Here is a 26390-nt window from a genome sequence, read left to right on the forward strand (position 1 = left end):
GCGACAGCCCGCAAACAACATGGCGGCCTGGCGGTAGCCGCGGCGCCCCCTCGCCGGGCCCTCGGGGTTGGCAAGTGTGGCAGCGGCCGGCGCCCCAGCCCCGCAACCAGCCAGCCCCGGGCGGCGCGGGGGCGGCCGCAGCGAGGAGCGGGCGGGGGCGGCGGCGGCGGCGACCGCGGGCGGGGCGCGCGCGGGGGCGGCGGCAGGGCGGGGCATCCGGGCGCGCGCGGGGCCGCGGCGCGGACGGGGGCGGAGCGGCGGCGGCGGCGGCGGTGCAAGCGGCGGCCCAGAGCCCTCTCGCGGCCGCGGCGGCAGCAGCGCCAGCCCCAGCAGCAGCCCGGCCGCCGCCGCCGCCGCCGCCGCGTCGCGCTCCCGCCGCCCGGCCCGACATGAGTGAGGAGGGACGGGTGCCCTCGCCCGCCGCGCCGCCGGCAGAGGCGGCGGCCGCGCCCGAGGAGAAGAAAGGGAAGGAGCCGGAGCGCGAGAAGCTGCCGCCCATCGTGTCTGCGGGCGCCGGCGCCGCCGCGGTAGGTGCCAGGCGCTGGGCGCCCCGACGGCGGGCGTCGGAGGGAGGGCGAGGGGCGCCCGGAGGCCCGCGTCTTCCCCGGGGACCCCGCGTCTTCCCCGGGCCGAAGTCAAATAGTTGTGGCTCGTGGACAGCCGCGGACACTTCGTCGGCTGCACCTTCCCCCCTCGGGAGATGCTGGGGTGGCCGGGGCCGCTGGTTGTGTTCGGTTATTTTCTGGTTTGGGGGTCCCCTGCTTTCTCTAAGGACATGACTAGCATCTTGGAACCGGCATTATCTGTTGGATGAGGATAAGGTGTCTGGCAGGCGGGAGACGGTTTTCCACGGAGCTGCCTGCCTGCTTGCTTTGGGGCGCGGAGGTTTCCCCCTTTTCTTCGCGTTTCTTTCCCTTCCCCCTTCAGATTGAACAGGCTCTGCGGCGATTTTCCGCTTAATTGTGACCTTTCGTTGCTGTCAGAGTGGTGGGAGGTAGGTGCCTAGGTGATGGTTTTCTTTTTCATATGGTACAGACATGTGACGTCAGGTGGGGAGGCTTTTTTAACCTTTTATTTAAACTCAAGTTATCTAAGCTTGACAGGAATGGTTTCCCAGCTGGATTTTCTTAAGGATTCTTTGGAGAGCGCTCTCCGACTTCGAACTACATGTTGCCAGATGATGTAATGGGACAGCCCTCCCCCCCCCCCCCTTATTTTTACTGGTGGTTATGACTGTGGTCACTTTGGCGCACCAAAAAAAAGAAAAATTCTGATTTTTGAGATTTTTATTTGACATAGTATTTAAATACTTTTTGAAAGTTTGCTTTGGTGCATTTAAAGACCATGACTTGTCATGCAGCTGTGCGTGACAAAATAGTAAAAGTTTAGGGAACATGATACATTTTCTTTATACCTGCTTGCAATTCATTACTTAAAACCTCCCTCTTAAATGACTAAGAACTTACTAAAATAGCTCACTCTTCTTTAAAGTATTAGTGTTAGGAATAATTGTTTTGATTCGGTAGGTTTTTAAAAAATGTCTAAGTACTGTGATAACTGGAAATTGTTAGAACAAGCTTTTTAGGTTAAATCATTGCAGCAAAGTGTGGACAGTAATAAAATGACAGACATTTTTAAAATTTGGCTACAATTGATTGGTGAATTGGAGTTGAAGTTAACGATTATTTTGGGAAATGCTTTGAAGGAATTTGTCACCCAACTGCTTGCAGACTCAGCTCCTACTGTTAGTACCCCAGGCTTTTAGAGCTTGTCTGGGAAGTTCTTAACTTGCAAATAGGTAATGTTTCAACAGCTCATTTCTAAGTCAGTGTTTAGATCAATGTATGCATATGCTTATAGAAACAGTTATATGGATGGGGTTAGGTCCTCATGTGAACACCCTCCCCAAAACATATTTATCTCAGTGTAACTGAAAAATCGAAGGTTTGGAATAAAAACTTGTAGAAATTGTTACAGTGTGGACACATGTCTACAGACGGTTATCTGAAACCTGTGGGGCTTTGGAATTCAGAGTTTTTCAGATTTTAGAAAGGTAATTTGGTACATATATGTAATACCCATAGTGGGGTCCTGGCTGTAATCAAGCATGTCTATAGCTCTGCAGTGAAATGTGTGTGTGTTCCTGCTAAATTAGGTCAACTGAAACCGTAAGTAGCTTCATGTCAGTTCAGATCAGGTTGGATTGTCAGGTGCATGTTTTGTCACCAAATGAATTACAAAAGCCTTTCAATTTTAAGAGCTTATAGGATTTTGGAATTGTGAATTAAGGATTAGGCACTTGTACTACTAGTCAAACAGAAGAATGGAGTTCAAGAAGTTTTTTAAAATCTTGAATTAAACCTTGAAAAGACATAGCTTAAATTAGAAGAGGATGAGGATGAATAGAAAAAAAGATTCTGAAGGCAATTTCTGGTGCCCTACAAGGTCTTTTAGGGTTGGTGGCATTTTTTTTTGACAGTTTTTTTTTTTTAAATGACATTCAGAATTTATGGCTCTTTGAATTGACAGAACTTTGTCATTAGCACTGTTTTGAGTCAGGACAGGAGGGAAAAGGACTTTTTCTCAGATTTTGCAGCAGGAGTTACAGGAGCAAGGGGAAGATGAGGAACTTGTAGGTGATATGTGTGTGTGTTTGTCGAAGAGAGATTTCCAGAGCTGGAATTTTCAGCTACAGCAGTGAAAAGCTTAAGTCAAGAAAATATGTGCTTGGTCCTCCAGGGGGCAAGAAAGCCAGGAGAGCTGGGATGGTGACTGAGTTCACCAGTGGGTGGGGAAGGCCTTGGTGTGGGAGGCAGGGAAAGACAGCTTGTGGCCTGTTCCGTTGTTTTCAGCCTCCTCGCAGATTAAATAGAGCTTCTGGAGGTTTGCCTAGTAACCTGATTGCTATCGGTAACTTTTTTCTTTGAACCTTTTTAGTGATTCTTCCTTTTTCTCCCAGGTTAACAGCTCTGTCTATGTAGATTGAGTTTATGAGTCAATGTAGCCCTACGGTACTACCAGCTTTTTCCAAAAAGCAGTGTATCACATTTTTATGAGAGTGTGGAAATAATTTAGAGTGACAGCTCCCTAAAATAAGTAGAAGGCCAGATTATGATGACCTTAATTAAACTTGAAGACTTGGGACTATATCCCTGAAGTTGAAAGAAGGGTGCAGGGGTGGGACTAAGGGTGCCGCTCTGGAGAGGTGATGCAAGTCCACAGAGCTGAGGAGAATAAAGAATTTGAAGTAGTGTCTGGGTATGAAGAGCTGATGGTGTGAATATTGAATTTACTGAGGTTGACGGATTGGAGTGGAGGAGAATATTGTAAATTAGTTGCTGATGTAACACAGAAGTTAGAAAAAATTGGTGGGTGGGGAAGGAGAAAATGGTCAAGGAGGGGCAGGAAATAACAGTGGCAAGCCAGGATGAGTTTGACTGTCTACTTAACATTTAAATCAGGCGAACAGGAAAAGGGAGGTTCTCCACAGGATAGGGTAGCAAGGAATGAAGTGGGTTTGAGAAAAAGCTAGATTTTACTTCAGTCAGGGAAGTTGAGGAAATCAGTTTAGGGTTTTAAAGGGAAGTTTGCCCATAGTGAAGGCCAGGGTACTTGTCCAGTAGGTGGAAGGTGAGGGGAAGAGTTTGAGGGAAAGTGTAAGGTGTGTGGAGAGGAATTGATAGGAAGTCAGTACTAACAAGAATGAGAAGTTTGTATGCATTGTGTCAAGTGTGTATAAGTGGGCTCGTTGGAGCTGCTGGGCTAAAATATACCTCCCAATTATCGAATATCTATTATGTGTAGCTTTGCACTAGATACTACAGAAAGCACAAAGACAAGGGTAAAAAAAATAAAAAGGTTCCTGCCTCACTGTAGGCAGGGCTAACAAATGAAAACATAACAAAACAAAGCATTATGTAAAAGCCGAAATGAGCCATAGAAACAGTTTGCACTATAGGAGATCAGAGAAAGGAAATCAGTGTGTGTGGAACTGTGAAGAAAGGCCTTGAAGTAAAGGTAATTATTTAAGCTGGCTGGCCATTGAAGGATGATAGGATTTGGGTGGGCAAAAGAAAGCAGAAAAGTAATCTAGTGGGGAAAAGAACATGAACAGGCTTAAAGGGGAGAATTAGTAATAGGGTGAGCCCAATGGAAACCTGCTGGGAACTTGTGGGAGGTAAGATTGCCTGGGGCCTGGCACCACATCACTAGGCAGAGAGGCTTGGACATTTTCTTCTGTGGTTAGTGGGAAGCCATTGGAGTTTCTTAAATAGAGGAACAACATAATGAAGTCAGTGGTAGTGATTAGAGGTAATTAGACTGGAGGAGGGAGGAGGCGGAGGGTGAAGGAGGGAACTTTATAGTTCATACCTCAGATGATGGCGCATCCACTAGGGTGGTGGCCATGCCGTGAGGTGTAAGGGATGGAAGAGGCCATATCATGTGGAACCTAAGTAGACAACAGGAATGAAAGAGAAGAAAGATTCATAAAGAAAAAGGATTCTGAAGTTTCCAGATGAGTTCTCTCAGAGAAAAATATTTACATAAAAAGGCACTCCAGCCAACAGCGTTCCAAATAAACATATGTCTCTGTGAATTTACATAAATGCTGCCCATCTAGGTGTTTGGAACAGTCTTATACACGGAAAATCTTATGCCTTATGTCCATTATGTTCTAAATAAAAGGTGAGATGGGAAAGAATGAAGGCTATGGTGGCGAAGATGTTTTAAGCAATTTAATAAACCACAGATATTACAAAAATACATCATATATGTATATGTGTAATATATATAAGTAATGTAAATAATAGTCCCTATTTGAGTAGCTACTCTCTGCTAAGCGTTTTCCATGTATCTTTTCTTTAGTCAGTCAGTGCAACCAAAAACAATAACACAACTGCTGTGATTGTGAGGAAGATATTGTTCCCATTTCACAGAAAGGAATCTGAGAGCCAGAGGTTACGTGTACGTTGCCAAAGGGTAAAATGGCTAGTAAGGGGCAGAGCTTGGTTTAAAATTGAGATGTTTCTGACTAAAATACTGATGCTCTTTCTCCTGTTCCATATGCTCTGTGATAGGAGCCACGTGGTTCAAAGAACCTACACTGATAACAATATTTCTTATTTTAAGAGGATGTGGTCCGGTGACAAATTTGTTCAAAATTTTGTTACCAGAGATAGAACTATTGTGGGAGAGAAAGCTGTGTTCTAGGACATCTGATAGTTTCACTTTTAATATGGTATGAGTGTATCATTAAATTCTACGTAAAATAAAGCAATCTCATAAGGAAAAATAATCTGAGAGTCTTAAGACACTAAAAAGGGAGGACTATAGCTATATAAATACATATCCAGGGTGTCTCTAATTTTGAGTGGGTTGTAAAGTCTGTCTGTCAACTTTTTTTTTTTTTTAACTGCAAAGCCATAAGGTAGTTGCCTGGTTATTCTCCTGTTCATAATTAATTCAGGATGGTAGGACACAAATAATTTGACTAGATTTAACAATTGGAGAAAAGTGGTCATTATAAGTTGTGACCCAGGGAAATTCCAAAAGTGTTAAATACAATACTGCTTTGCTATTTGTAACTCCCTTTCTATGAAATGGGGAAAATAATAGTAGAACCTACCTCATAGGGTAGATAGGAAGACCTGTCTAATAAATTAATTAACGCACATAAAGCATTTAGAAAAGAGCCTTGACAAAGTAAGCACTTAATAAGTGTTAGATGATGATATTGTTATTAGCAAACCGACATCTACAGCTGGAAAGCTGTTTGTAAGCCAGCCAGCCCTTTCTACTCTTGTCCTGTGGCTTGGATGCTTTCCTTCACAACTTTCTTTATCAAGCCTCAGACCCTGTAGATATTGCCTTCATCAACCCATCGCCCTTCTCCTCCCCTACCCATCCCCCCCCCACACACGCTCTGAGTTAAGGGTTGTCATGCACTCTTTGAACTCTTCAGGGCTGGTGTATGCCTGGGTTCATATGAATTTCTTTTTGAAGAAGAGAAATACGGGGTAAAGCTTCAAAAAGGGATACAGGTAGTGTTGCCAGAGTAGCAGCTTATTTTGGCATAGTGTTTAGAAATTAACTTGTATATTTTTAGTCAGAGTTGAGGAGAGAGTAGAGAAAGATCAGCAGAAGATGAGTGAGGAAGAGAGGGGAGCTGAGAAAGCTCTGGGAAGCTTGGATTTCCCTACTTTTTCTCCTATTGTTTTTTAGTATTACAGTTGACACTATGGATGAAGGATCCCTTTGCATTGCAAAAATGTTAGACTGTTGAGCCTTATGTGAATAACTAGTTGTTCCTAAGTTGATATTTGTAATTGGGTGACATTTTAGTAAGCAATCAAAAAATATTTTGGTGGAGAATGAATGTAATAAGTGAACAAGCCTTTTAAAAATAGAAATTATTGAAATTGTACTGATTCAGCCAAATTGAAAAGTCAGTCTGAAGTTAGTCATTGAAAATTAACTTAGTTTTGATCCAGATGTTTTTATTAAAGAACAAGAAATTCATTGACGAATTGTAACTGCACCAAATCACACATTTTAAAAAAGTAATATTTTACTATATAAGGATAATCTATTGATGCAATTTCTTCTTTTCCTATGTTGTAAAAAAAAAGTGAATAAATCTCCTATGCCACCTTGCCTTCCTGATGATAAGTGAACACAAATTTCTGACCTTCAGGACCAACATTTCTTTTATGTTAAGTAGGGTTAATTTTCAGTTATCTATAAGATCAGTATCAACTGCATTGTGACTATTTTGGTGACAGAATTTTCTTTCAGAATCCACTTCCTTATTTCCTAGTCTCCTTTAAAAGATGTGCTTTATATTGCTTAAAGAAAACAATTCCACTTGGGCCAGTGCTATTTGATTTGGGAGGGAAATTCACACCCTGAAAGTAGCTAATTTTTCACATTTTAATGGAAGGATGTAGAGCACACATAGCACTTTTGATTTGATAACCCAGCATCCTTATAGGGAACTGTGAAAAAACATACAAAAAAGAAAAACAAAATATCTTTACCTGGTAACAGGGCCTGAAATAGTCTCCTTTGTGGACTCTAAAGACAGTTGAGGCTTCTCATCTGATGTGGCCCTAACTGATAGTTTAGGTTAGTGTATTTAAAAAGTTGGTATAGCAGAGTATCTTAAATGTTTTTGTTTTCTTTTTAACTTAAAACATATAAATGTATGGGGCCCTCCCGGTGGCGCAAGCGGTTGGGTGCACGCGCTCTGCTGCGGCGGCGCGGGGTTCGCCGGTTCGGATCCCGGGCGTGCACTGACCCACCACTTGGCAAGCCATGCTGTGGCAGCGTCCCATGTAAAGTGGAGGAAGATGGGCACAGATGTCAGCCCAGGGCCAGTCTTCCTCAGCAAAAAGGAGGATTGGCAGATGTTAGCTCAGGGCTGATCCTCCTCACAAAAAAAAAAAACAAAAAAAACCATAAATGTACATTTATTCACCAGTCTTTTGACACCACAACCTTTGCTTAGTATCTCAGGAAGCCACTCTCTCTTTTTTTTTTTTATGAGGAAGATCAGCCCTGTGCTAACATCTGCCAATCCTCCTCTTTTTTTGCTGAGCAAGACTGGCCCTGGGCTGACATCTGTGCCCATCTTCCTCCACTTTATATGGGACGCTGCCACAGCATGGCTTGACAGCGGTGCATCGGTGTGCGCCTGGGATCCGAACCGGCGAACCCTGGGCTGCCGCAGCGGAGCGTGCCACTTAACTGCCTGCGTCCCCGGGCTGGCCCCTACTCTCTCTTTTATTAAAGGAGTTTTTCTATGCATCGTTGAGACTGAAGGAGATGTGTTTTATATTAGGGGCACTTAATTTATTGCCGAAATATTCATTTTTGGATCTGAAACATAAATTTCCAAAAGTGTACAGGTTACCATTGTCCCTATGTACATATCAGAAATTAACAAAGCAAGAAACTCAGGTTTTGTTCATTCAGATATCTTTTATTCTTTGTCTATAGAGTATTTTATACCATATTTAAATTTGCTGCCTTTCCAGCAAAATCTCTTCTTCCAAAATGAAGGGGGGAAATTATGAATCAGAATAATCATTCTATCCCTTTTCCTAAGATTGTATGTTGGGTTGGATCTAGTTTAAGAAAGTGTGTTTCCTCTATCTAGATCAGCTCTGTCCCTAAAAATATAATGTGAACCACCTATGTAATTTAAAATAGCCACATTAAAAAGAATAAAAAAAGGTAAAATTAATTTTAATATATTTTATTTAACCCAGCATGTCCAGAAACTTACCATTTCAACATTTAATCAATATAGACACTTAATGAGATAATTTACCTCTTTTTCATGCTAAGCCTTTGAAAACTGTGTATTTTACACTTGCTAGATATCTCAGTTTGGACTAGCACATTTCAAGTGTTCAATAGCCACATGTGGTGAATGGCTATATTAGTGTAGATTTAGATGATAGCTTCTTGGTCTGCCAAGATTTCTTAAATTTGTTCTTAGTTCTAATTACTGTTTATCTCTATTTTAGCAGTCCTTAAAGTGTGTTCCTCCACATCCTTTTAGAGGTCCATGAGGTCGAAACTACTTTTATAATGATAATGAGATGTTATTTGTCTTGTTTTGTTCATGGTTATTCTCTCATGAATGTAGTCTAGTTTTCTAGAGGCTACGTGACACATGATATTGTAACGAATGCAGAAGCAGATATAAGAATTCAGCTGTCTTCTCTTAAACCAGATATTTAAAAAGATTTGCAAAATGTAAAACAATGCCACTCTTCTCACTAAATTTTTTTTGTTTGGGAAAATATAATTATTTTACGTAAAATGTTATTTATGTTAATAAGAAAAGGGTTTGTTGTTATTTTAAAAGGAATTGGTACATACATATAATAATTTTTAAGAGTATAAAGGGGTCCTGAGACCAGAAAGTTTGAGAACCACTACCCTAATGTATGTTGAATTTCTTCTGTACTATTACCATTAATGCTTTTTATTTGGCATTATTGGTGACAGGTATTCTACATAAGTGAATTTTCTGAATAACCAAGTGTTATTGGACATTTTAGAATGCTCAATCATTATTTATGGAGCATTTTCTAAAATACAGTATGTACATCTCTTCTCAAAGAGAAGATATTGAACATAATTTATCATATTCTGGTGACTGGATCCCCTGTGACAACTTTGCATCCAGAGCCAACCAAACCAAAGAGCTCTATGTAGGGTCCATCTACCTAAGTGTCTGTAGTACATTGTCTCTTCAGTAAATAAAACTTCTGCCAGTCTGACCTATCTAAATAGATAGCTAGAATGCAACATTAATTTTCACTTGATATAGTTTAAAATGCAAGCATTTCCAGCTTGTTTGCAAAGCTAGTAGTTTAAAAATGTTACGAATAATGAATTTTGTAGACACTGAAATTCAATTTAAAATATTTTAATTCAGAGTGAGATATTAAGGCTTTAAAAAGTATTTTGTGATGGAACAGAGCCAGCAATTATTCTTTTCTCAAAGATTGGTTTAGAATGTGAACAAAAATGTTTTATCTTTTAAGGCAGCTTTTGGAGGATAAACGATGAGCAAAGTAAATTTTACCAGAATTTTGAACATAATGGAACTTATTATTCAATACAAAAGCTATCATGGAAAACCATGAATATCCTTCTTATTGGCATCTGATAGAAAAATATGAAAGAAATCATAAATTTAACTCAGATGTAGTCTGTTCTTCAGTAAAGGTTGAAAGTAGGAACTCATGTATTAAAATAAAATTTAAAATAAGGTTGACTAATTATTTATTAACAGGAGCAGAACAGGTACTCTAAGTATTTGTCTATTTCAGTTTTTTGAAATTATTTAAATTATAATCTTACATATAATATGTGTGATTATGTAGTCAAAAAGACCATTGAGGTCCATGTTAGGAATTTGTGAAATATGACCTTTGATTAGTTATGTTATTACTACATAGAACTTTTCTGCTGTTTATTAAACTCTCAGCTTCTGCCTGGAGAGGCGAGTCCAATATTTATTATGCCAAATTTAAGTATTTTGGGTTTTTTTCCTCAATGAATTCTTAGTGTTTTTTCCCCCCTGTGTTCCCTATTTGTACTTACCTTCAATCTATAACAGCTGGTTGGTCATCCTGCTACTATCTGTTCTTCAACACATCCAGCCCACTGTTTGTAGGCTGGCCACATGCCAAGACTTTCCAAGACTTTGTCTTGAGTGTGCTCCTTCTGGAGGACTCATAGATAACACTTCATAAACTCCTCAGGAAACCAGATGTAATAACTGTGGTAGATCCAATTCTTAGAAGGCTTGTAAAGGAATGTGCTCTAATCTTTAATTTAGTCTGAAGTTTGGTGTCATGTTAATACCCAGTTGCTTCTTGATTTAAGTCTATAATTTTTAGTTAATCAGTTTACCATTGCACAACATGCTGCCCTGTGTTTTTCTCATGGAAGTATTAGGTTGTGTGTAAGATTTCTCTTGTGCAAGTCAGTATGGGACAACTACTGTTTTGAGGGTTTGCTTTTATTTATCTGTAGTGCCCTGTCAACCTATGAAATTGTCCATGATTAATTTCCTGTCATTTCAAGTGTCAAGTATCAAGAGCACAGTCATCTTACAAGCAAGAGACTTATTTGACCATGGATTTTTTTTTTCATTTCTCTTTTTGATTACAAGGAACAGAAAATCAGATCATATATGCCTCCTTTTTGAAAAAAGAGATTTATTGGAATGATACACATAGATTAAAACCGGAAAGCAAACAGGAACAGAGACTGGCTGCTTTCTGTGCCTCTGCTGTTCTCTCGCTCTTGACTGGTCACTCTTTTCCATATTCCTCCATCTAAAATCTGGAGGGACCTCATCTGATTGTTATACTCGGAAGCATCAATGCTCTTTATGCCAGGCCACCTACGTATGGCCACCCAGCCTACAGACGGCTGCCTGTCGGTTGAGTGCCTGTCTCTGCTCCAGTCCATGGCCATTCCTGCACAAAGAATAGCAGTAATGCTGTGGGGACCATGAGTGGGGCAGTTTAAATAGAAACGAACATTGAATTTGGCAGCCATAATAACATGCTCAATGTATCTTCCCTCAGACCTTTATCCCCTTCCAGCCACTGGCCTTTCTCCTCTTCTGCAAAGCTTCTGGACAGAGCAATCCTTGCTCATTGCTTTTATTTCCTAACTTCTCATTCATTCGCCAATCCATTTCATATAGTTTCTGCCATCACCACTCCCTTGAATCTGTTATTACCATAGTCCCCAAGATTTCATTGTTGCTCATTCTAGTAGGCACATTTTAGACCTAACCACTATTCATCATTTAACATTGTTGACCACTTTTTTTCTTGAAACTTTATCCTCCCTTAGTTTTTAATACATCACCTTCTCTTGTATTTCTTATCACTTTGGCCATCCTTAATCTTCTTTGTCAGCTCGTATCATACATGACGAGTATGTTATATTAATTTTGCATAATGATTACTACATAGCAGCATAATGATAACACTATTAATTAGAAGAAATCCATTATTTTGGCGTGATAAACATGCCTTTACCTGGTGAGCATTGGTTCCTTTTCTAGCCATTCACAAATATATGTTTACATAACCCAGTCTAGAATTTTCTTCAAGTTTTTACGTATTCTTAAACCATATGCTCTCTTTATGATGAGGTGTCAAAGTGTGTCTGTTCTCCTGAAATTTGAAATAAAGCATTTTTGTTGTTCATTTCATTTATTTTGTAATTTATGGATGTGTTCTCAGATCCTTGTCATGCTTCACGCTTGGACCTGAAATAGCTGTTACCATTTTGCCATTGCTTTGGCCCAGCCTGCCGTGCCTCTTCCTTCTCTGTTACCTCTGTCTCAGTTTGGACTCTGTTTCTTCCAATAGGCCTGGTTTAGCTTCTAGTACTACTCCGCTTCAATCTATTCCCTACACTGGTGACAGAGTGATTTTTCTAAGATACAGATATGATCATGTCACTGCCTATACCTTCCAGGATAGAATCTGTATTCCATAGCCTGAAGGCTTCATGATGTGGTCCCTGCCTACCTTTCCAGTCTCGTCTCACTGGGCCATTCTCCCTTTCTGATTCTGTATTCCAACTACATTGCTCCCTAAATCCTGTTGTTGCTCAGTCTTAGATAACGTCCATGACAGTTATCAACAAGAAAATGCCCCGGATATATTAAGTTATTGTAGATAGTTACAACTGAGTTAACAAAGCCGTGTTACTGAGGGGCCATTCATTGACCTGTTTTTACCAATTGGTTACTTTTATTAATTACCATCTATAAATGAAATATATAATGCATCAAATTTGGCATTTGTTCCCACTATTATTTAAGATATTCTGATAGAACAAAACATACAAATAAGCAAACTTGGCCCCAGTAGTTAATAAAATTCTTATTTAAGTATCCTAATCTTTATAGCAAGGAATGATTTACTTTTTCAAATGCATAGTTTATTTTGGTTTTATTTTCGTAATCAACGTACTGGTTCTGTACACTTGAGCATCTTGCTTTAATTTACCAAGATTATGCAAATTATATAATCTACTAAGACTGTTTTATAGAAAAGTATCTTGTATCACTGTCTTCTTTATCTCTTTCTCCAATTTTCTCTGTTCTTCTTGGGAATCTGCATTATAAATCTACTAGAGATTAGAACTGATAGTTGTTAAATAGCAAGTGGATTGAATCAGTTACTTGTTATTTTTTATTATTTGGAAATTCCGCAAGTGAACTAAGCAATGTGTTTTGGGACCTCCTTTTATTAAGAAGGGGTGGAGGAAGGAGGAGGAAAAGAAAGTGAAATATTGAGTCTTTCCTACATTGCAAGAACATCAAAGGTTTCCCTAAGGTACACTTAGTTTTTAATTTCTTCTGATTAGGTGAGTTGCTCCTAAAGCTACTAAATATCCTTCAGCATATATCTATACAAGTAGAGAAGACAATATCAGCCACAAAGGACTGTTGTGAAAACAGGCTGATATGTATGTGTAACACACCCACTGTCGCATGATAAACCCTTAATGTGTGATAGCTGCCATAGCCAGAGACTCTGAGATATGGTGGTTTATGAGTACAGACTTCAGGTCATTCAGATGAGAGTTTGAATTCCCACTTAACCGGCTCTGTGAACTTGGGCATGGTACTTCAGATTCCTCATTTGCAAAATGAGGTGTAAATACATATCTCATAGGAATCTTGTATTAAAGCACCTAACATAGTACTAGGCATATAGCGAGTACTCAATATATGACTTGTCTTAGTGTGTTGTTAGCACAGGAATAATCGTTTGTTGAGCACCCATTGTGCTGTAGGTTCTGTACAAGACCCTGGATGATATTGTGTGTGATTCTGAAACTTCAGATTCATAACTAAAATCTATTAGAAGAATACTTTATTTCAGTTAGGTGATATGTTTAACTTTTATAGACTGGATCATGTAGGCTAATCCTAAGCTGGAAATATTAACTCAGATTTCACTGAGCCTAAATCTATCCAAGAAGCAAGCAAAAACAAATAAAGCAAACAAAAACAACAAATTCTATGAGCAGCCAAGATTTCACATGCAAAAAATTGCATATACGTACTTTCCTCATGGAAGTATTCCTCAAGTTTTCATTTAGTGTCCATCACATCTCTGTTGCTTGTAACCTGAATGACTTTAGGTGAGTCTCAGACAATTCCAGTTTCCTCATCTCTGAAATAAAGGAGTTAAATAACTAATTTCTAAAAGTCCTTTAATTCCAGAAACTTTTTAATTCTGTGTGTATAGTATCTGAATCTTTAAAAAAAGGAAAAGATAATAAATTTAAAGTGCAAGATCTATGTACAAGATTCACTTATGTCAAGCTTTGTGATGAATAAGGAATTTCTGCTCCAGCAAGAAGGACCAGGATGAGAAAAATTATAGTTTCAGTGGAATAATTTAAGTAAATTACAATCATAAATAAGAATTTGATTTTTTTGGAAATGGTGACCACCAGAGAAAGCTTTGCAGAGTAGTTATGATAGAATAGATTATGCTGCATTTACAAATTAGCCCCAAGTTTCAGTGTTTGAAAACTGTAAAGGTTTATTTGTTGTTAGTGGTATAATCTAATGTTGGTCAGCAGTGGCTCTGCTCCACATAGTAACTCGGGGACCCAAACCATTGGATTCTCTAACATTTCAACTTGTAGCCTCCATAATTGTCACAGTGGAGGAAGAGAGAGGAGTTGGGGATTTGCCCACCAGCCTTGAATGCGTTAGTACTTTCTGGTCCACAAGTGACAGGCATCGTTTCTACTTGTGGCCTATTAGAATTAATCCGATGGCTCCACCCATCTGTAAGAGTGGGGAATGTGGGAAAGTGAATATTTGGTGAGTGTAAATGTTTTCACTACATAGTATATGAGCTGATTCTAAAAGGTAAATGGAAATCAGTCTGGTGAATGAGGACGGAGGAGATGAAAAAGAAACTCTACTGTGGAAGCAAAGAAATTACCTTTAGAGTAAAGAAGTGGATGTTAAGGAAGAAGTTAACTACTATATTCTATTAAGCATCTGGAAGCTAGAACATGGTGTAAGCTGGAAAGAGCTGAGAGCTGAGAATAAGCCCTGAGGTAGCTCTATAGCTGAATATTGCAGAGGTAATATGATTTTATTTATAATTATAAAATACATATTAATTATATATTAATGTATATTATTTTTAATAATATTATTATTCAATAATAAATTATTGAATTTTCTAGTTATTATTTTGTGGAAACTGTGTAAATGGATAGATTCTAGCTATAGGAAGATTTGCTCTTTTATCTGTGCCTAAGGATCCCTCAGTGCTTAGCACTATTTTTTTTTAATCCTGGTACCTGAAGTACAATCACAGTGCTTAGAAAGAAATGATTTCTAAAGGGTTTTTCTTTTTACCTGACTTTTAAAGTTGCATCATAAGACAAGAACCCCTTCAACGAATCAACCTATGAAGTATCACATGCATGTTAACTATTGACGATAATATTTGTGGAGGTCACAAAAAGAGTGTTCTCTAAATACAAAGTTAAAATAGCAGTTAACATTAATGAAGCGTGTACTATGTACAAGGAGCTGTGCTAATTATTTTATACGCATTATCTCAATTAAACCTCACAGTAACTCTTTGAGGAAGGTACTGTTATTATTCCCATTTCCAAACTTTATCAGTTTGTAAGTAGTTGGATGATATGACTGTTTTCATTTTATACTTAAAAGAATTTGGTCCAAGAAAAGGTAAGTCAATGTTACATACATGTTTTACCTATCAAATATCTATCATCAAAGTAAAATCTCTATTATAACTGTTTATGATTCCTGCAATAAAATAATTTAAATATTGCTAGTAGGACTGATGCTGCAATGTTAACTTTTCTGTTTTTAGGGTTTGGACAGAGGATCCAAAGGCCAAATTTCCACTTTCAGCAGTTTTATTTCAACTGTTAGCCAGAAGAAAGAATCCGCTGAGAACAGAAGTTCACCTACACATCTTGTTTTCCCTAACATCAAGAACGGTAAATCAATCAATCAATAAAATAATGTAATTATATTATTAAAAGTACACATAATCTGTATAGGTTAGTTGAAAGTGTATTATCAAACTATTTAAAAAGTAGATTTTAATTATTAAGGATTGTTCTCATAGGTGTTGTTAATTAATATGATAAGAAAACTAAGCTGTGTAAATATTTACAGAAAAGAGCAAAATCATTATTTTTAGGTAATTGTTACCTAGAGTAAGAGAATGAAATACAAAGCTCATAAGTAATAAGAAAGTTTGGTTAGGGAGGCAGGCATGATCTAAATATACAAAAATCCAATAGATTTCCTTTATTTTAGCAGTAATCAATTAGAAGACTTGATGGAAAATATGTGAAACACTTAGAAGTAAACCTAAAAGAAAATGAGCAAAACCTATATGAAGAAAACTATAAAACTTTATCAAAAGACTAAAAGATGGTTGGAATGGAAAAACTTAACATACGTATCATAGAGATGTTGGATACACCCAATTTACTCTCTACATTTAATAAATTTTTCAACAATTTTTTTAGGGAAACTTAAGAAAATGATGCTCTATTTGATCTATATGAATAAATGTCTGAGAGGATGAAAGACAAAATGAGGGAGACCATTCCTCCATAGGACCATGTGTTATAAAGCTATACTAATGATAGCACTGCCACAGAGATAGCTAAATAGATGGAGATAGATCAGTAAAAAATACTGTACATAACGATATCAAATTATTCAAAAAATGGAATTAGGCCACTTGGCTAACCTGTTGAAAATAGTAACTTTAGATTTTTTTAAAACTACAACAGTATTAGAATAAAATGCAAGAAAGTGTTTTTATAATTTTCTTGGAATGACAGCAATGCCAATAGCCATAGAACATAAAATTGATAAGTTTGAATACATAAGAAAATTTAAAACTTATATAGGAATTTTTAAAAGTCATAAAGTTAAGTACAAACATCACAGTCAGTGAAAAGCATATCCTTGAATCATAAAGATCATTAATAAATCATTAAAATGACTATTCCAGTAGAAAAGAAGGCAAAGGATATGAACAGACCAATCAAAAAAGGAAATATGATCCATTAATACACATGTGAAAGGATGCTCAATCTCCTTAGTATTTAAAGAAGTACAAATTAAAATAAGGAGTTAGCATTCCCCTACTCAGTTGCAGAGAATAGAAGGATTTATATCTGTGGTGGTGTATAGGGAGTGTGAAAATTGACCTTTTTATGAGTAGAGGGCTTGGAAATTGATACAGCCTTTCTAGAGGGCAAATTATTGACTTACACTCAAATTTTTAAGTGTTCATATTCTCACTGACCCAGTGATTCCATTTCTAGGAATTTATTTTAAGGAAATAATGTAACTTAAGTACAAAGATATATGGAAAGAATGTACATTATTTATAATAGTAGTATTTGAAGCAATCTAAATGAATTGGTTAACTAAATTATAATAATCCACATTGTAAATACTTTGCTTCTATTAAGAAAAATGTGATATGTATATAAAGTGACTAAGAGAAATGCCCACAATACATTGTAAAATGAAAAATAAAAGTTACACAATAATAGGTAGAATATGACTCCAAGTTTTTTTTATTGTATAATTTATTTATTTATTTATTTATTTATTTATTTATTTATTTATTTTGTTTATTGCAGTAACATTGGTTTATAACATTGTAAAAATTTCAGGTGTACATCATTATACTTCTATTTTTGCGTAGATTACATCATGTTCACCACCAAAATACTAATTACAACCCATCACCACACACATGTACCGAATTATCCCTTTCACCCTCCTCCCTCCCCTCTTCCCCTCTGGTAACCACCAATCCAATCTCTGTCCCTATGTGTTTGTTTATTGTTGTTATTATCTACTAATTAATGAAGTTTTTTAAGTGTAGGGAAACCTTTTATACTTCTTTAAAGCATATAAAGAGGTATGGAAGGATGTCCACCAATCTGTTAATGGTTTCCTTGGGAAAGTAGGATTGGGTGTATATTATTGATATGCTCTATTTCTTTATACAACTCTATATTGTTTTATCACAGGAAACATGTATTACTTGCATAATTTTAATTGCCTCTTGCCCTGTAGCAAAACAGAACAAACATAGAAATGATAAAGGACATAGTTTCTGGTATATTGCTTGTGTCCATAAGCTGTATTGGCGTAAATTATTCTTGCACAGATTTTCCTTTGGCACTCCAAGCTAGTGCTAGACCTGTTCTACATTCTTGCAGGTTAGATTTACATTACCTCATTTATCAGCCTTTGCCTTTGATAACTTCTTTCTTCCTTTATTTACACACACAAACACACACGCACACATATTCCATCACCTCAGTTTTACCCCAAGGAAGTACCAGTGCTCATATTTCACAATCCCCCAACCCACAACACAACAAAACACAACAAACCTATAATTAATACCTTTATAGAAATAAAGAATTAACAAAAATGAGTCTATGTGATGGGGAAGAGGATTTGAGAGAGATGATTTCCATTTTAGACATATTAACGAGATTATAACTTTTATTTGTGTAATGTTTATAATTTGGAGAAAACTTTCATATACGTTTTATTTGAGCCTCAACAATCACGTAAAATAAAAGATATTAGAATCCCCATTTTATTAGTTTTCTATTTCCACATAACAAATTACCACAAACCTAATGGCTTAAAAACAACACCCACTTATTAGCTCATAGCTCTTTAGGTCAGAGGTCTTGGTGGATATGGCTTGGTTTTCCACTCAGGGTCTCATAAAGTATTGGCTGGGCTGGACTCTGGGGAAGAATCCTCCTCCAAGCTCCTTCAGGTTGTTGGCAGAATTCATTGTTCGCAGTTTTAAGGCTGTGGTCCCATCTCCCTGCTGGCTGTCAGGACTGCTCTCAGTTCCTAGAGACCACTCACAGTTTGCCATGGGCCCATTCACTAGCAGTATCACAGCTTACTGTGTCAAGGCTGGCAGCAGGATCCTTGCGTTGAATCCCCTTTGTGCTTCCAGTCTCTTTGACTTTGTCTTCTGAAACCAGTGGAAGAAAACTCTGCTTCTAAAGGACTCATGTGATTAGGTTTGCCTATCTGGATAAACTCCCTATTTTAGGGTCAGCCAATTAGTAACCTTAGTTATATCTGCATAATCCCTTTTGCCATGTAATTTAATCATGATGGAACACCAGGAGTCTGAGAATCATGGAGACCATCTTAAAATTCTGTTTATCACACCCATTTTATAAGTAAGGAAACTGAGGCTCAGATACGGTAAGTGGCTTGGCCAAGGTCACACTGCTAAATGACAGAACCAAAATTCAATCCCACGTTTTCTGATAACAAAACTCTTGTTCTGACAGATAGAGGAAACTCTTGATTGACTTGTTTCTCTTGCCTGATTAATCATATCACATTAATCACACAGCTCTAATTACATCATCCCTATATTCCCTAATGCTTCCAAAATTAAATAAAAAACTTTTACCTTGATACTCAAGGATGTTCATAATATGACAGCAGCTTTTCAAATTTATCTCCCACTTTTCTCCTACATATAACTTACATTTCAACCATTCTTCCAGATGCCTCACATCTTACCTCAGAGTTTTTTCCAGTTTGTTCTCTCTGCCTGAAAGGCACTCTCTCCCCTTCTCCACCTGTCAGTTCCTATCTAGTCTTCAAAGCTACCTCTCTACTAACCTTTGCTTATTCTCCCCAACCAGATGTAATTCTTCCCTTCTTTGACTTGCTGTTTAGATTTTTTTGTTGTTGACTCTTATTAGTCTCTCAATCTTATATAGTATCATTTGTATACTATAATCTCCTAGACTGTACGTTCCATGAGAGAATAAATACCTTTGTAATCCCTGTAGGGCCTAGGTCAGTTGCCTTGTCCATTAGGGGTTCTTAGCAAGTGTTTATTGCATAGAATAAAATGAGAAAACTCGGGCCAGGGGAAATAGCTGTGAGAGTGGATGTACCAGAGCAGTAATAACAGCAGCCACAACAGCAACTTCATATAGTGCTTGCTATGTGCCAGGTACAATTCTAAGCACTTTATGTATATGAACTCATTTAGTCCTTACAGCAGCCTGAGGTGGGAATTATTTTCCTTAAGGGTAAGGAAACTTAGGCCACAGAGAGTTTTAAGTGACTTTCTCTGCATGAATTTACATAGCTAATGAATAGCGGAGACAGAAAAAGGAAAAGAGAGCCTAAAGAAGTTTGGAATAATGCCTTCATTAAAAGAAGGAGAGTTGGTGAGAGAAAAGGAAGTGAGCTCTGAGGGAGATAAGAGAACCAGATTGTGCGATGACCTGGAAATCAAGGGCAAAGAAAATTTAAAGAGGATTTGAAAGCCAGCCCTGATGGCCTAGTAGTTAAAGTTTGGCGCTCACCACTTCGGCAGCCTGGGTTCGCTTCCTGGTTGCGGAACCACACCACCTGTCTGTCAGTTGCCATGCTGAGGCGGTGGCTCACGTGAACTAGAATGACTTACAGCTAGGATATACAACCATGTACTGGGGTTTTGGAGAGGAAAGAAAAAGAGGAAGATTGGCCAACAGATGTTAGCTCAGGGCGAATCGTTCCCTGCCAAAATAAAAAGTTCCTTTAAAAAAATAAAAAGAAGATTTGATCAACAGTGTCATTGCTAAGAGTGGACAAGATGAGTAAGCACTGAGACAAAGCCAGGGCTTTGTTAATGTGTTTATTAGTGACTTTTAAGAGAACAGTTTCCGTAGGATGGTATGAGGAGAGTTCAAATTGTGAAAAGTTGAGGGGTAGATGAATGGTGAGGAGGGTAGGGGCAAGTGTAGACTCCCTCAGAGCAGCTTGAACTGAAAGAAGAGAATGGTGGGATCTTGCAGAGTAGTGTTGTCCCGGGAAAGGATCTAGTACAGAGGGAGAGACTAAAGGTGCAGTAGGAGCACAGAATAATAAAATGAACAGATAGAAGAGAGAAGTGGTATGAGGATGGGATCAAGGAACAATACAGCAGAGGGGTTGAGATGTGGGCTCCAGCAAGGAGAGAAGGACACTTCCTACTCAGATGATGGAACAGAGGGAAGAGGGGAAGCTGGAGGAGGAAGTGGAAGTAGGAAACACTTCTTTTCACCTTGAATTCACTAGTCTCTTTGGAGGGTGTAGGAGTTTCCTAGGGCTGACGTAACAAAGTACTAAAAACTTGGCTTCAAACAACAGAAATTTATTCTCTTATGGTTCTGGAGGCTAGAAGTTTGAAATCCGTTTATTGGCAGGGTTGGTTCCTTTTGAAGGTTCTGAGGGAGAATCTGTTCCATCCCTCTCTCCTGGCTTCTGGTGGTTGCCGACAAGCCTTGGTGTCCCTTGGCTTATAGATGCCTCCCTCCAGTCTCTGCCTCTGACTTCACATGGCATTCTCCCTTGTATGTCTTTCTGTGTCCAAATTTCTCTCTTTTTATAAGGTTCCCAGTCATTGGATTAGGGCCCACCCTAATCCAGTATGACCTCATCTTAATTTAATCACATCTGCAAAGACTCTGTTGCCAAATAAGGCTACTTTCACAGGTCCTGGGGTTTAAGACTTCAACATATCTCTTTGCCGGACACCATTCAGCCCACAACAGAAGGTTAGGAACCTTAAGAAAATGGAAATGTCTGCTGTGGAGATGTTAGGGAGTCAAAAAGAAATGATGGATAGCCATAACCTTCTTTGTTTGGACTATTTGTTCAAATTCCTCAGCCTTTGATTCTACACTCTGATTCCTATCTATTCCATTCTGGCTATACTGATATCTTAATCTCTGAACCCAGCTTGCCAACCTGTATGCCCACAACCTACCTGCCTCCTCCTTGGGTGGATATGGTCTGTCTACTTGAGCTCCCACCACTTGTCTGCTTCCCTCTCATCTGTGCCAGTCTTGTGGAGCCTGGTCAGCCCCACCCTGAACTTGGAGTGCAGCACCGTTCTAGAGGAATACACCTCTTAGCATACTTCCTTTATCTTACTAGAACTCCTAGGGCTGACTTCTCCTAGCTGTTCTCTCTGGATGCCACCTGAATTCAGGTGTGACATGGAGTTCATAGGTGAGGGCTGCTGCAGAAAGAATTCTTTTATTGAATAGGAAGTTAGACTGAGTCTTCCAAATGTAAGCATGTTTATATTTCCTTGATCTTTTGAGAAGCCTCTCTTACTTGTCAGTAAGGTTGTTTCCTCAAAGACGCATCATTCTTGGCAGTGATTACAGTTTTCCTCCCTCTTCTCTGGTCGCAGGACCTACGCTGGTTATTCTCTAACAGCTTATCTCCTCGTCTGATCTTCAAGTGGTATTAGAGAAGCTGCAAACGCCCAGCGTGGCCTTACCGAACAGCTGAGGGATGCCTTTCCTCCCTGGAGGTCACATGACTAGGTATGCCTATCGAGTTGGCTGTCCTTTTAAAGATCAGAGAAGTGTAGGAGTTTTACCTACTATAACAGCTGCTAGGATGATACATCTTGAGAGAAACAACAGAAATGATAAGTAATGGTCGGGGGGAGTTAGCACTACTTTCTCTCTCACTCTTTTGTATCTTCTTTTCTAAAGTGATTATGCCCCCTTCAGAATTATTTACAACATCTTTAAACAGCACAGAACATCTTTAAAAGAAATGAAGCACTTCCTCCCCAAGCCTTTTAAAATATCTTTGAACTCTTGGGAATTCAGAAAAGAATAGACATGAATTCTGACTTTTACCTCCGGGGACTGTTCCCTTCCGACCTCAGTCCATTTCATGAGTTTACTCTAAAAGAGCCCTGACATGACATAATCAGCTGTGTCGTTTTTACACACTTGCAGAAATGCATCCCATGATCTTGGCCACTCTGAACTAGCCAAGGGAAGAACAGACTGGTCTTCCGCTCAAACAGTGATTGGATCTGTGTGTGGTGGGGTCCTGTGATCTGTTCCCAAGTCAAGTGCCACAGAGTTTTCAGTTTCTCCAAGAGCAACTGGAGAGGCAGTTAGGGAAACAAGCTGTTAGAAGAAACCCAACACAGGACTGGCTATCTGGGGAGAGAAAAGCTGCTCTAGCATTCCTACCCTAGAAGTATCTCCAAGGCCTCAAATGACCCCATCTCCGGGTTTGTGGGGAATGAACTGATTTTGGACTAAATCTCCAAGATGCTCGCCTTGGTTAGAGTGAGCTTTTCTTAACTATTACTAGGAGAGGTGTATCTAGCAAGAACTTGAGAGTAGCTTGCTGCATCTGTGTGTTCACTTCTCTGTCTCTTTACTAGTCTGTAAGCTCCATAAGTTTTTATTTTGGAAAGGGAAAGGGCTATCCTTTTTCTTTTTTTACGTTAAAGTTAATTTTTTGAATAGGTTTTATATTTCAAAAATCAAAACTGTGAACATAAGTGTGTTTCAGATGTCTCACTTTCACGTTCTTCCCTGCTGCCTTTTGTATTCCTTCCTGTGTTTCTTTATGCACATGAAAGCAGATATAAATATACATTCTTATTTTGCACCTTTAAGAAGAAATAAAGAAAGAAAAGGTAACTACATACACATTGTTCAGCACCTTGTTTTTTTTGGTTAATATATCCTGGATATCTTTCTATATCTGTACATAGAGAGATTCCTTGTTCTTTTTTACAGGTATATTCCATTGTATTGGATGTACTATAATTTATTTAATAAGACCCTATTAAAAGAAATGAGTTACTGGTAGTAGTGTTCATTCTTTTGCTATTGTAAACAATGCCACAATGAATGACTGTACATATGTCATTCTGTTTATATGCGGGTTTATTTATAGGATATTCCTAGGAGTGGGATTGTTGGGTCCAAGAGTAAATGTCCTTGAGTTTTGAGTTCATCTGTGTACCTCCAGGATCCCAGTGTCCGTGGTACATGGAGTCTTTACTCAGTAAATAATTTACTGAATGAGGAAATAAATGAGAGGTACTTTTTCTGTGTTTCTGGTCAGTTTGCCCTGTTGGTATCATACCCATTCCGAAGCTATCATAAATTCTCTAAGATATGTCCAATATAAGGCATCTATTCCATTAGAACTAACCTTCTACAAAAAGGACTTTTGAGTATTTTTATAACCAGACCCGTAAAAGAACGTTTCACCCATGCTTTTATTGCAGTTTTACAAACACACACATCATTGAACTTAGTAGCAAGTATATCTCCAAAAACCAGTGAATGTATCACTTTATTTGGCTCTGATGGCAAAAATCCTGTGAGTCAGAGTTTTTTCCCCCTCTTTCTTCCTTTCTCTCCCACCTTCAATTTTATTTTTTTGCCAGTGTTCAGAAAAGTCATCCTATAGACAATGGTGTAAACACCACCTGTTATGGCTAATCCACTCTGGTCTCTCTCTGTTTCAGCTGCCTGCCACTATGAAGTCGTCAAAAGCAGTCCTAAAGTACTGAACTGAGAGGGATCCTTGAAATTGTAGCTCATTTAGTACCTGCCCAGTACTCACAAGTTGTAAATTATAATACTAAATAAGAACTGCGTCTTTGAGTTTACCGCTACCAGTAACTGTCATTGTGACCGTAGACATTAAACTGAATCCTCATGAGCCTCCATTTACTCATTTATAGAATGAGGAAATGGGGCATTAGGAGTTGTAAAATATCTTCTACACCTAAGTTTTATGATTTTCCAACATACTGATTTTGCTTGATCCTTATTGAGTTTTGTTTTGTTTTGTTTGACATTTCGTAGTTTACTAGCTTCTGCTTCCGTGTAAATGTAAGGTTGAGTTTCACTACTTGTTTTTATACATTGTAGAAGGTATGGCATTGTTCAATAGTGAAAATAACATGGGTTTTGTAACTTACTAGGCTGAGTTTGAATCCTGGCTCTGTAACTTAGCAGCTATATGATCCTAGAAAAGTTACTTAACCTCTCTGTGCTTGTTTTCTCATCTGTAAAACGGAATAATAAAGAAGCTACCTCATAAGGTTGTAAGGATAAATTTAAAAAGAATTAAAAGCATTCAGTTCCATGCCTTATGAAATTCAGTAAATGTGACTAATCATAGATATCCTAGCAGCCAAGTTATAGAGGAAGGGATTGTGATGGGGCAGGAGTTTCTATTACTCTTACCTCATGAGTAACTGACTGCACAAATTTTTTAAAATTTGAAACATGTCATGCATATAGAAGAATGTAATCAACATTTGTCTGTGGTTTTAATAATAATAAAATGAAGACTCATGAACTTAGCACTCAAATTAAGAAAAACATTACCAGCCCCTTAAAAGCCCCAGTGAGCCCACCCCAATCTCATTGCCCTGCCTTTCTGTCCAGAGGTAACTACTATTCCGTTGATTTTTTTTTTTAAATAGTTTTGTTACCTCTGTTTATTTCCGTAAACAATATACTGCTTAGTTTTGAAAAACTGAATAGCAGGCACAAACCTGGATGTGTAAGGAAGGGACACTATTGCCACTACTAGGTGAAGATTCGCCGGAGATGTTAATCCGAACGGTCTCTGAATCAAATCTGGCTCCAGCATCTTCAAGAATTTATAAGAGTCCCTTCTGGGGAAGTCAGTGGGTAAGGGTATGAGTGAGTCCTGGGGAACAAAGGACAACTCTTGGGATATCTGACAGAGCTGTGATTTGGACTGTGTATTAGATGTCTGGCAGAAGTATGGCCCCTCCAGCTGTCAGGAGTGCCTTAGGTGAAAGCAGTGAAGTGAACTGAATGTCCTCAGCTGATTCAGACAGCAGAACAAGAAATGGAGAGCAGGGACAAGACCAGCCAAAGTGCGGATAACACTCTGGGCTAGGCTCACCTGTTCGTTCCATCTTCAGTTAAAGAAGAAGAGCATGAAGGTGGTCAGGATCTTGGTGATGACAGACATCAAACTTCCTAACTCGTAGGCCGCTCTGTTCTGGTCTGTGCAGAATAAACTCTCATTAGGCCACTGTGATCCTGGCCCTTTGTATAAGCTCTCTCTCCATCTGTCTACTTCTGTCTGTCTCTCTGGAAGCCTGTAGAGCCATCTCTTTGTCTTGGGGGTAGGGATGTTGAGATTGCACAGTACTGTGCCTTGCTGTGGGTCTGTTTTCATCTCTTGTGCTGCATCTTGGTAGGCCCTTTCCATCTAGCAGCTCATGTCCTTGAATTCCAAGAAATCTAGAATTTTTCTGTTGATTATTTCCTCCAATCTACTTTTTCTATTCTTTTTTTCTGGATCCCCTATTATTCAAAAGCCAGACCTTCTGAACTCCTAATTTTCTTATTTTTTTCACTGCCATTTTCCATCTCTTTATCCTTTTGCTCTATATTTTAGAGAATTTCCCCAAAACTCTTCTGAGTATTTTATTTCTGCTAATATGCTTTTAATTAACAAGAATTCTTTTTTCCCCTTTGAATATTTCTTTTTTTATAGCACCCTCTTATTTTGTGGTTGTACTGTCTTTTATCCCTCTGAGTAAATTAGTGATAGGTTTTTAATTTTTTTTTTTTCTCCCTGCATGATTTCTGATTCTTCCAAGTTGCTTTTGTCTATTTGTTTTGGTCTCAATCTTCCATATGGACGCCTTTTGTCAGAAGTTTGGTAATTCTTGGTTTTCTGCTAATGGTTAACAGTGGGAGACCAAACAGATGATTGGAAGGTGAGGCATGAATAAGATTTGTTGACCATGAGCTTCATTGTAAGGTGATATGAGCGGACTACTGATGGGGGAACCTTGATATCAGTATCAGCTATTTGTACCTGCTCAGATTCCCCAGAGAAGTGTCTTCCAATCTTCTGTCTTGGAGAGGGGGGGTGGTAAGGGTCTGGCTGCAATGTTTTGTTTGCTGAGGGAAGAGGGATGGTA

At 38.7% G+C, this 26390-nt stretch overlaps 1 protein-coding gene across 2 annotated transcripts in view; it reads left to right on the plus strand.

The window, feature by feature from the left end:
• The first annotated feature begins 389 nt into the window (after positions 1–389).
• Positions 390–26390, plus strand: part of HECTD2 (HECT domain E3 ubiquitin protein ligase 2) — a 78804-nt gene continuing 52803 nt past the window's right edge. For both annotated transcript variants that reach the window (XM_058543524.1, XM_058543525.1), the window contains exons 1-2: positions 390–527; positions 15435–15564. In XM_058543524.1, coding sequence (XP_058399507.1) covers positions 390–527; positions 15435–15564 — 268 coding nt within the window. The remainder of the gene's footprint in view (positions 528–15434; positions 15565–26390) is intronic.

The sequence above is a fragment of the Diceros bicornis genome, chromosome 6 (assembly GCF_020826845.1).
Source record: "Diceros bicornis minor isolate mBicDic1 chromosome 6, mDicBic1.mat.cur, whole genome shotgun sequence".
Taxonomy (NCBI): Eukaryota; Metazoa; Chordata; class Mammalia; order Perissodactyla; family Rhinocerotidae; genus Diceros; species Diceros bicornis.